The 9,783-nt window shown below is 51.1% G+C and overlaps 2 protein-coding genes across 3 annotated transcripts; one reads left to right on the top strand and one right to left on the bottom strand.

Moving 5' to 3' along the window:
* On the bottom strand, nucleotides 1-4,578 carry Yipf3 (Yip1 domain family member 3). 2 transcript variants are annotated; one of them, XM_090355591.1, is made up of 9 exons: nucleotides 4,496-4,578; nucleotides 3,852-4,049; nucleotides 3,320-3,426; nucleotides 1,362-1,407; nucleotides 1,170-1,262; nucleotides 880-1,011; nucleotides 583-696; nucleotides 347-470; nucleotides 1-217 (listed from the first exon to the last, which is right to left on the bottom strand). In XM_090355591.1, the coding sequence occupies exons 1-9, from the start codon at nucleotides 4,574-4,576 to the stop codon at nucleotides 69-71; spliced, it is 1,044 nt and encodes a 347-aa protein (XP_090211717.1). In that variant the 5' UTR covers nucleotides 4,577-4,578; the 3' UTR covers nucleotides 1-68. The 2 variants fall into 2 exon arrangements, with proteins under 2 accessions (XP_090211717.1, XP_090211718.1); XM_090355592.1 differs by lacking the exons at nucleotides 3,320-3,426; nucleotides 4,496-4,578 and having other exon boundaries at nucleotides 3,852-3,919.
* Nucleotides 4,579-4,708: 130 nt separating this feature from the next.
* Nucleotides 4,709-9,776, top strand: Polr1c (RNA polymerase I and III subunit C). The gene is made up of 9 exons (XM_090355596.1): nucleotides 4,709-4,947; nucleotides 5,040-5,111; nucleotides 6,613-6,720; nucleotides 7,679-7,811; nucleotides 8,297-8,416; nucleotides 8,496-8,648; nucleotides 8,790-8,939; nucleotides 9,239-9,355; nucleotides 9,449-9,776. The coding sequence occupies exons 1-9, from the start codon at nucleotides 4,720-4,722 to the stop codon at nucleotides 9,565-9,567; spliced, it is 1,200 nt and encodes a 399-aa protein (XP_090211722.1). The 5' UTR covers nucleotides 4,709-4,719; the 3' UTR covers nucleotides 9,568-9,776.
* The last annotated feature ends 7 nt before the right edge of the window (nucleotides 9,777-9,783 follow it).

Raw genomic sequence — 9,783 nt, 5'->3', positions numbered from 1 at the left:
TCATCAGTACTGTCCTTTAATCCTCCACTGCAGCAGGGGACAGAGCTGTCCCAGGATCTCAGGTGGGGTCAGTGTGACTGCAGGGCCATTGAGACAGCCTTGGCTGTGGCGTTGAGCAGGGTTGCCGGCAGCCCTGCAGCTGGGAGCACCGCTGGGACATCCCTGGGGACTCTCTGCATGGGTGGGATGTTGGGGCCCTCCAGTGTGTCCAGGATCCCTGAAAGGAGGAGGATGGAAGGGGTGAGCTTGCCACTCCCCAGGTGGGCGCTCTGACCAGCAGCGGTTCTGCCCCAGTGCTCACCCCGCCCTCCCCCCCCCCCCCCAGGCAGGGCCTCCTGCCACTTACCCTCTACCACCTTGTGGTAGGCAAAGTGCAGATAGAGCAGGAAGAGCATGTGCAGGGCAGCTAGTGTGCCACATAGGAGCAGCCGCTGGGTGGGGCCCACAGTCCGTGACACCAACACTGCCACCTAGGGCCACAGACATGTGGCTCAGAGGGCCTGATTTCCAAGTGTGGGATAGGGTAGGCACTCCCAAACCAGGCCAGGATCATCAAGAAGCCTGAGTGGGTGGACCACTTACCATGCGCAATGTGGACAGCCCCCCCACCAGCAGCCAGAAGAGGTAGAATAGGGCGTGGAGGTGGATGTTATAGGTGATGAACAGGACGATGCAGTGCCCAAAGAGACCATAGCCCTGGGGAGAAGGATGGCAGAGAGGAAAGTCACTCAGGCTGGGCTGGACCCTGGGAAACAGATGGTCCTTTGGCTTATTCCTCCCAATCCAGGCCCAGGGGCCACAGCACAGAAACAGACCAAGTCCTGTCCTAGCTACCCTTTTCCTGGCCACCCTTGCCCACCACCATACCAGGTTCCTTACCAGCAGTGCTAACATCTGGAGCATGGTGATCTGGGCATTGCACAGGTAGGCAAGGAAGTAAATGAAGGACGACACTCCTAGCCAGTAGCCGAAGCAGGTGCCAATGGCGGTGCCCATCAGGGTGCCTTCCCGCTGCCGGGTGAAGGCTCGACTTAGTGCCAGGAGGCCTGAGAGCTCACCCTCACCCAGGGTCTTCAGCAGAGGAGGCTCCTGCCCTGTTCCACCACTGCATCCTTAGTCAGCTTTGAATGTACTTCTGCCACCCCAACCCCAAGGCCTGTCGGGCTTACGATAATGGTGTCAGAGGTCTTCATCCCGTGTAGAAGAATGGCAACCAGCGTGAAGACCAGCATAAGCGGCCCGTAGAGTTCACCTGCGATTTTCTGTGAATGACCAACTCACTCAGGCTTGAAGGTGCAGGGCCCTTTCCAGGCTTGCACTGGTGCTCCCCCCTCCCTTCCAGACATGCTGTCCCCATTCACCTGGGGGAAGCTGACCATCTTGACTGGGATCATGGACTCCAGAAGCCTGGGGAAGGGGGAGAGAGATGAAAGCTAAGACAGCACTAAACTGAAGATTCTGGAAGTCAAGGCCTGGATCTTACTCATTTTTCTAATGCTAGGGAATGGGGCCTGGCCGAGATATGCTGGATGACAGGGGAGAAAAAAGTAGCAAAGACACAGGGGATGAGCTTACTGAAGAAACAGCTATAGTGCCTGACTACTTGCAGTCTGGCCTGCTCCCTTACAAAGACTGGCAAACATCAGCAGGGATACATAGAATTCAGGGCTGTGATAGAGAAGTCCTAGGAAAGGTTTAGAAGTAAAGGTCTTAAGCCAGGCACTGGTGGCACATGCCTGTAGTTCTAGCTACTCAGGAAGCTGAGATCTGAGGACTGTGGTTTGAAGACAGCCTGGGGAGAAAAATTCCTGTGAGTCTCTAGTTCCAATTAACCACTTCAAAACTGGAAGCAGTGTTGTGGCTCAGGGATAGTGCCCAGGCCAAGTTCAAGCCCCACAACTAAAAACAACAACAACAAAAAGTAAAGATGTTAATACTCAGAGAAACATGAGTCTCTTACCTCTTCCTGCACTGTTGAGCACTGTCTTAAGAGGTACTAACATTATATACACAAGAAATAAAAGTACAGGGCCGGGAGTTTGGCCTAGTGGTTAAAGTGCTTGCCTAGCATGCATGAAGACCTGGGTTCGATTCCTTGGTACCACATACATAGAAAAAAGCCGGAAGTGGTGCTGAGGCTCAAGTGGTAGAGCTCTAGCCTTGAGAAAGTCCAAGGACAGTGCTCAGGCCCTGAGCTCAAGCCCAGGACTGGCAAAAAAAAAAAAAAAAAAAAAAAAAAAAAGAAATAAAAGTACAGCCATTTCTCCACTGTCTTGTAGTTGGTACCTTGGGATGTGTGGCTAGATGGTACTTCCCCTGTGAGCCCACTCTGTCACACCTATGCGTGCTGGGACTGCGGTGTCCCTCCTGTATGTTCCATCATCACACAGTAGCACAGGACTACTCTAGTATAACTAGACTCAATAGCAAGGCTCACACGTACATTTACACCACTGCCTGATTCTGATGTCAGTGTGCTAGCAGAGGAAAAGCTTGGCAACTACTTGCTAAGTGGTCCTGAGTATTTCAAAAGTACTCTAAATTAAATGATGAACAAAGAGCCAAGCCAAGATTAAACCCAGTCTTCAAAGTCATCCAATAAGTATCTACTGATGGTTCTGAGGATAGGAATGGAAAGATAAAAAAAAAGAGCCTGCCTTTGAGGAGGACCTTTGAGACAACAGGTTCAGGAGTAAGAATATACTTCAGTCTAAAGTACTATATATTAGAGAAGAAGTAGAACTAGAATTCTTTTTCTTTTTCTTCTTTTTTTTAATGGGTCATGGGGCTTGAACTCGGCCTGGGCGCTGTCCCTGAACTCTTCAGCTCAAGGCTACCATCCTAACCTTGAGCCAAGCCCCACTTCCCATTAAATGGAGATAAAAGTCTCAGGTCCTTTCCTGCTTGGGCTGGTTTTGAACCTTGATCCTCAGATTTCAGCCTCCTGAGTAGCTAGCATTACAAGGTGTGAGACACGGCACCCGGTGAAAAAAGTAGAATTCTATAGGAACTTCAGATGAGGACCAACTCGGGGAGGGGGACTGAGGATTGCAGAACAAGAGCATGGCATCTGAGCTAGGTCTTGAACGATGAGTAGTATCCAAGATGGAAGGGAGAAGGTGGGCAATGTGTTATTGCCATGTTGTGTTCAGTGACCCCTAACAGGTAATGAGAGGTGTTGGGGCTGGCGAGGGGTGGGGGACAACAGAGCTTAGGGCTTGGTATCTGGTTGTAGTCTTGGTAGAGCTAGGGATAGTGCCCAGGCCCTGAGTTCAAGGACTGCCAAAAAAAAAAAAAAAAAAAAAAGAGGGATCCTCACCTGCTTCGCACCTGGGCAGGCTCCACATCAAAGTAGGGTCTCAGGATGTCAATGTTGGCATACAAACTGAAGGCCCTGGAGGCTTGTCTCTTCCCTGCCTGCCACATCTGAAGCAAGAGGCGGTGAGTATCATGAGATTTTTGGCTCTGTACCTTGCTACCTATTTTGTTAATATTTCTCCATAGCTCTAACTGGATAAACTGAGGTAAACATCATCAGCACCAACTCAACACAGGACACACTGGCTATCCCTGGCTCACACCTGGAATCCTAGCTACTCAGAAGGCTAAGAGGAGCATGGCTTGAAACCAGCCCTGGCAGGAAAGTCTGTGAGACCCTCATCTCCAATTAACCAACAAAAATTTGGAAATGAAGCTCTAGGTCAGGTGGCAGAGTGGTAGGTTTGAAGAGAAAAGCTAAGGAGGCAGTGTCCAAGCCCTGGGTTCAAACCCCAGGACCAGCACACACACAAAAGGAACACAGGACATGTCTTGGTACACTTTTCCATGGCCAGGGATTCTGTCTTGCTTACCTGATCAGCCACCTGCCGGCTCAGCTGTCCCTTAAAACCCTTCATGCCCAGGAACTCCCCATCCTCCTCCTCTTCAGCAGCAGCATCAGCATCTACTTCTTCCTCGCGCAGGCGCTGGTGCAGCTCCCCCATATCCTCGAAGCTGGAGCCTGACGTGTCATCCATGTTCTCCATGTCAATCACAGCTGAGCCCCCACCCTGGGAAGACAACAGTTGGTAGCGTGCAGCCCCTTTCTGTTCCATGCGCGGAGTCCTCGCTCATCCCGGGGTTTGGGGCTTCGTTCTTGCACTGCTGAGGGCATGACTTGGGATCACTGTGGATCAGGCCGCCTTCTGCCCCCGTCGTGGCTCCCAGGCACCCTGGGCTGCCAGCTCTGGCACTCTACCAGGAAACCTACCATCTGTTCAACTCCTGTGTCAGTCCTGTGTGTCAAGGAGTTGCGACAGCGAGTTTCTTTTTGTTTTTCCCAAGCCCACACTGAAATGGTGCACACGCTGACTCTTGGGAGGCGTTCTCCCCCGCCCCGCGGGGCCGCACCCCGGAAGGCCTCCCTAACTTGTGGGGAAGGCGAGAGCACGCTCCCCGGGAGGCTCCGGCGGCTCCAGGGCCCCCCAGGCCGGCCGCCGGACTTGGGGGCCATTACCTGCATGTTTTCCTCGAACCCTGACCATTCCGGGCCAGCTCCGGGTCGAGCGCCGCCGGCCGGCGCCGCTGAGGCCGCCATGTCCCTCGAGGGCTCCCGTCGCTGAAGCCGGTGCCGGCCTCGCGGGCAGGAGGAAGAGCCGGAGACCTGCGCCCGGGCGAGGGACCCCGCTGGAGCGAGGAGCCCAGAGCCCGCCAGCCGGAACCCGACCAGGAGAAACCCGGATGTTTGGCCTAAAGTGGTTTCCGGAAACTGGGGACGTGGACGCCGACAGGCAAAACATCGCGATATTTAGGAGGCCAGTGGGCGGGGCGTTGTCACGGCGACGGAGGCGGGCCGGGAGAGCGCACGCGCCGAGTCCCCGTCTCGTGGAGAGGCTGAAGATGGCGGCGGCCCAGGCCGTGGAGGAGATGCGGAGTCGCGTGGTTTTGGGGGAATTCGGGGTTCGCAATGTAAGTTTCGGGGACGGGGTGGAGCGGGGCCCGGCGTCGGGGCGGCCCGGGCTCCACTGCCCTTTGGCGGACAGCTTTCCTCTCTGCTCTAGGTGCATACCACGGACTTCCCTGGCAACTATGCGGGTTACGAGGACGCCTGGGACCAGGACCGCTTCGAGAAGGTGGGTGCGTTGGCAGCGCCCTGGGAGGAGGGCCAGGCCGGACCGCGGGCCCCGTTCCCTGCGCTCGGCGGTGGCGAGGGCGGCAGTCGTGACGGGGAGGGCGGGGTCCCCAGATGACCCCGCACAGACAGCTCCGGAACAAGGTGGTGAGGGGCTCCCGACGGCAGGGGAGGCGGGGGCGTCCTGCCGAGGCTCATCCTCTGGACGGAAAGAACACGTGTGACACTGAGAAAATCCCAGCCGCTGATGTTGCCGGGGTGTTGAGTGGAGTGGCCGAGTGTTGGGGGAACAGGGCATCACTAGGCTCTGAAAGGGATGGTGAGTTTGCCATCGAAGTTTAGGATGATCATGCGTCATCCCAGTATCGGTGAGACTGCGTATAGGTGCTGAAATTGAGGATGTGAGAAGAACAAGGTGTGTGTGTGGAGGGGTAACAGGTAAATTTGTGATTTCTTTGGTTAGGGTGGAGGGATAAAATTAACTTGGTTTGTGAATCTATTCTTTGGATGGTGGGGCTTGAACTCAGGGCCTGAGCACTGTCCGTCGACTCTCTGGAGGCTAGAGCTCTACCACTTGAGCCACAGCTCCACATCCAGCTTTTTTTTTCTATGTATGTGGTACCGCAGAGTCAAACTCAGGTCTTTGTGCATGCTAGGCAAGCACTAGGCCAAACTCCTGGCCCATAATTATTTACTGATTAAGAAAATGGTTTGGTGTTGCCTATAACCCTAGTTTCTCAGGAGGCTGAGATTTGAGGATGTGTTTGGAAGTCAGCAAAGTCAGAGAAATCCAAAAATGGGGTTGTTGCTCAAGTGGTGGTAGAATGCCAATCTTAAGTAAAAAACACTCAGACCTTGAGTTCAAGCTCACAAGAAAGAGAGTGAATGGAGTAATGAGGCATTATTTTCAGCATTGGCAAAGCTTACCAAGCTAGATTACATGTTTGAAATAAGATGAGGCTACAGTTGTAATGCGTGCCTGTAATCCAGCATTTAGGCAGTAGAGGCAGGAGGATCATGAGATTGAAGTCAGCCTGGGTTATATAGTGAGGCTCTTGTCTTAAGAAAAAGATCAGAGACAAAAACCAAGGTAATGATGAAAACCACGTTGTAGAAATGGTTTTAAAAAAGATGTTATGAGCCTGGTGCTGTAGCTCACACCTGTAATCCTGGCTACTCAGGAGGCCGAGATCGGAAAGTCAAGCCCCGTGACTGACAAAGATGTTATGAACTGGGCCAAGTGTACAAATGTAGCAGCATCTAGTGAGAAAATTGCTCAGTGTGGAAGCACTGTGGATGGTTTTGTTATGAACCATATTACATAGGGGTTCAGTGAATGGATGACAAAACAAGGGAGACTTTCAAGGCGTGGGAAAGAAGGAATATCTGAGGGTCATATAGGTAAAGGGAGGTTTGGGGAAGGTACATGTCAATATGTTAAGGGAACTAAATACCCAGGGGATGGTTGTAAAGAGCTATGGGCTCATATTTCTTGCCTCTAGAATTTTCGTGTGGACGTGGTACATATGGATGAAGACTCACTGGAATTTGACATGGTGGGAATCGACGCAGCCATTGCCAATGCTTTTCGAAGAATTCTATTAGCTGAGGTATCAATGGACAGGGAAGGGAGGCTGGAGTTTCATGGGGGAAAAGCTGACATCCGTTGTAGAAGTGAAGTCTAAACCCCTGTTGGCTGTGTGCTCAATCACACCTGTAATCCTATCTACTCTAGAGGATCACAGTGGAAGGCCATGTGTATCAGAAAAATGACTTTTTCCTAGCTACTCAGGAGGCTGAAATCTGAGATCAAGGTTCAAAGCCAGCCTGGGCACAAAAGGACCTGAGACTCTTATCTCCAGTTAACCACTAGAAAAAAACAACTTTTTGCCAACTTGAACTAAGGGGCTGGTTGCTGTCCTTGAGCTTTCTCAAAGCTAGCACTCTACCACTTGAGCCACAGCACCATTTCTGGCTTTTTCTGCATGAGTGGTACTGAGGAATTAAACTTAAGGCTTGATGCATGTTAGGCAAGCACTGTGTCACTCGGCTTGGCCATACTCCTGGCCCTGAAAAATGACTTTAAAAAGCAAATAGGGCATGGCTCAAGTGCTAAGAGAGCCTGCCTAATAAATGGGATGCCCTGAATTCACACCCTTTCCTCACCTTCCAAAAGTTGTCCTTAAATCATTCATACTTTTTTTTTCTCAACAGTGGGACTTGAATTCTGGGCCTGGGCACTGTCCCTGTGTTCTCCAGTTCAAGGCTACCACCCTACCCCTTGAACCACAGCACTACTTCTGGTTTTCTAGTTGTTAATTGGAGATTAGTCTCTTGGTCTTTAGTGCCTGGGCTGGCTGTGAACCTTGGTCCTCAGATCTCAGCCTCCTAAATAGCTAGGATTACAGGAGTGAGCCTCCGCACCCTGCTTCATTTCTACTATTTAAAAGCTTTGCTCTGATGGGTTTTATATAAAACTCTTCTAGGAAGGTGTCCTCTCAGAAGATGGAGGGACGGGTGGAGAGCCAACTGGCTTTTTGCAAACCTGAACACTGTTTCCTTGGACAGGTGCCAACAATGGCTGTGGAAAAAGTCCTGGTGTACAATAACACATCAATTGTCCAAGATGAGATCCTTGCTCACCGCCTGGGACTCATTCCCATTCATGCTGATCCTCGGCTGTTTGAATATCGGAACCAAGGTAAAGAAAATAGAGAACAAAAATGTTAAGATCTCTGCCCTAAAGTATGTTCTAGTGTTGGGCTGTTTATCACGGTTAGGATTCTCGGCAAGCTACACACCTATTCCAGTGGGTCTCGTATCATCTGTGAGAACATCTGTCCTGGCTTTTTTTTTTTTTTGGTGGGGGGGGCGGGTCCTGGGACTTGAATTCTGGACCTGGGTGTTGTCCTTGAGCTCTTCAGCTCAAGGCTACAGCCCTGCTCCTTGAGCCACAGCACCACTTCTGGTTTTCTGGTGGTTAACTAGAGATGGGTCTTATAGATTTTTAGTCCCCGGGCTGGCTTTGAAGCACAATTCTCAGATCTGGCCTCCTGAGTAGCTAGGATTACAGGCGTGAGCCACTGCACCTGGCTATGTGCTGGCTTTCTTAAGTTTGTAAAGACTTAAGCAGTGCCTAGCCCTCAAATGCTCATTAGGCAAGTGCTATCTCTTCTATTTGTGCAGAAGATGATGAAGGTACAGAGATAGACACACTGCAGTTCCGGCTGCAGGTCAGGTGTACCCGGAACCCTCAAGCTGCTAAAGACTCTTCTGACCCTAATGAACTCTACATAAACCATAAAGGTGAGAAGTAGTGTGAGCATGAGGGCCCACCTGCTGGTATCTTTAGCTAATAGGATCTTCTGGTTTTGCTCTGTTTTAGTATATACCAGGCATATGACATGGGTCCCCTTGGGAAACCAGGCTGATGTCTTCCCAGAGGGTACTATCCGCCCAGTACATGATGACATCCTCATTGCCCAGCTGCGGCCTGGCCAGGAGATTGACCTGCTCATGCACTGTGTTAAGGGCATTGGTGAGGCACCTGGATTGGGGCTAGGGGAGCTTGATAGCAATGGAGCAGTTGTGTCTTCCCAAGAGGCACAAAGCAAAGGGGCTGTGTTACAGTGGCCTAGGGGTGACTGGTTTTTCACAGGCCGGTTCCTGTTCTCTCTAGGTAAAGATCATGCAAAGTTTTCTCCAGTGGCAACAGCCAGCTATAGGCTCCTGCCAGACATCACCCTGCTTGAACCTGTGGAAGGGGAGGCAGCTGAGGAACTGAGCCGGTGCTTCTCACCTGGTGTTATTGAGGTGCAGGAAATGCAAGGTATGCTATTAGAGTATTCTGGTCAGAACTTGGAAAAAAAAAGTGCTTTCTTTCAAGGTGACAGGAATAAGGGCTTGCTTTTTTTTTCTTGGGTGTCGTGGGGCTTGAGACTGGGGGCTGTTCCAGAGTTCTTTTTGCTCAAAGACTGGTAGTGATCTACCTACCACCTTGAGCCACAGCACCCCTTGTAGCCTTCTGATGGGTAAGCCTCCCAGACATTCTTGCCTGGGCTGCTTCTCAATAGCTAGGATTACAGGTGTGAACTATATCGTCAGTGTGGCAGGCTTTGTTTTCATTAGGTAAAAAGGTGGCCAGAGTTGCCAATCCCCGGCTAGATACCTTCAGCAGAGAAATCTTCCGCAATGAGAAGCTGAAGAAGGCTGTAAGGCTTGCCCGCGTGAGAGACCATTATATCTGTAAGTATCAAATGCGGGAGAGGGTGCTGCTGCTTATTTTCCAGAATTTGATAACGATAAGTAACTTCCTAAAGTTAAATTCTTTGGTCCCAGTTTCAGTTGAGTCGACAGGAGTGTTGCCACCAGATGTGCTGGTGAGTGAAGCGATCAAGATTCTGATGGCCAAGTGTCGGAGGTTCTTGGATGAGCTAGATGCGGTTCAGATGGACTAAGGCTTGCACTGAAGTTTCTGGGATGGCTGTGCTCCAATGCTTCTGGGTGTTAAATTGCCCTACAGGACTGCTGCACCATGTGTGGTAGAGGTCCAATTCCAGCTTTATTTTCAATCAGTACATTTTGTTAAATGTGTCACAAGACTTACGCCTTTGTAAGGCCTCTGATGTAAATAAATTCATATCCAGATGCTGTTTTGATCTAAAAATATGGAG

The sequence above is a fragment of the Megascapheus bottae genome, chromosome 22 (genome assembly GCF_031878675.1).
Source record: "Megascapheus bottae isolate mThoBot1 chromosome 22, mThoBot2.hap1, whole genome shotgun sequence".
NCBI classification, from domain to species: domain Eukaryota; kingdom Metazoa; phylum Chordata; class Mammalia; order Rodentia; family Geomyidae; genus Megascapheus; species Megascapheus bottae.
Note: the sequence above shows the minus strand (reverse complement) of the source record. Positions and strands in the feature narration are given on the sequence as shown.

What these genes read in the sequence shown, in the direction of transcription:
- Yipf3 (XM_090355591.1), bottom strand. Translation starts at nt 4,576, where the DNA reads ATGGCGGCCTCAGCGGCGCCGGCCGGCGGCGCTCGACCCGGAGCTGGC. An exon ending in TCCAGATGTTAGCACTGCTG is followed by an intron (nt 697 to 879) that starts GTAAGGAACCTG and finishes CCTTCTCCCCAG; the next exon opens with GGCTATGGTCTCTTTGGGCA. An exon ending in GGCTGTCCACATTGCGCATG is followed by an intron (nt 471 to 582) that starts GTAAGTGGTCCA and finishes CTGTGGCCCTAG; the next exon opens with GTGGCAGTGTTGGTGTCACG.
- Polr1c (XM_090355596.1), top strand. Translation starts at nt 4,720, where the DNA reads ATGTTTGGCCTAAAGTGGTTTCCGGAAACTGGGGACGTGGACGCCGAC. An exon ending in GCACTGTGTTAAGGGCATTG is followed by an intron (nt 8,649 to 8,789) that starts GTGAGGCACCTG and finishes TGTTCTCTCTAG; the next exon opens with GTAAAGATCATGCAAAGTTT. An exon ending in TGAGGTGCAGGAAATGCAAG is followed by an intron (nt 8,940 to 9,238) that starts GTATGCTATTAG and finishes TGTTTTCATTAG; the next exon opens with GTAAAAAGGTGGCCAGAGTT.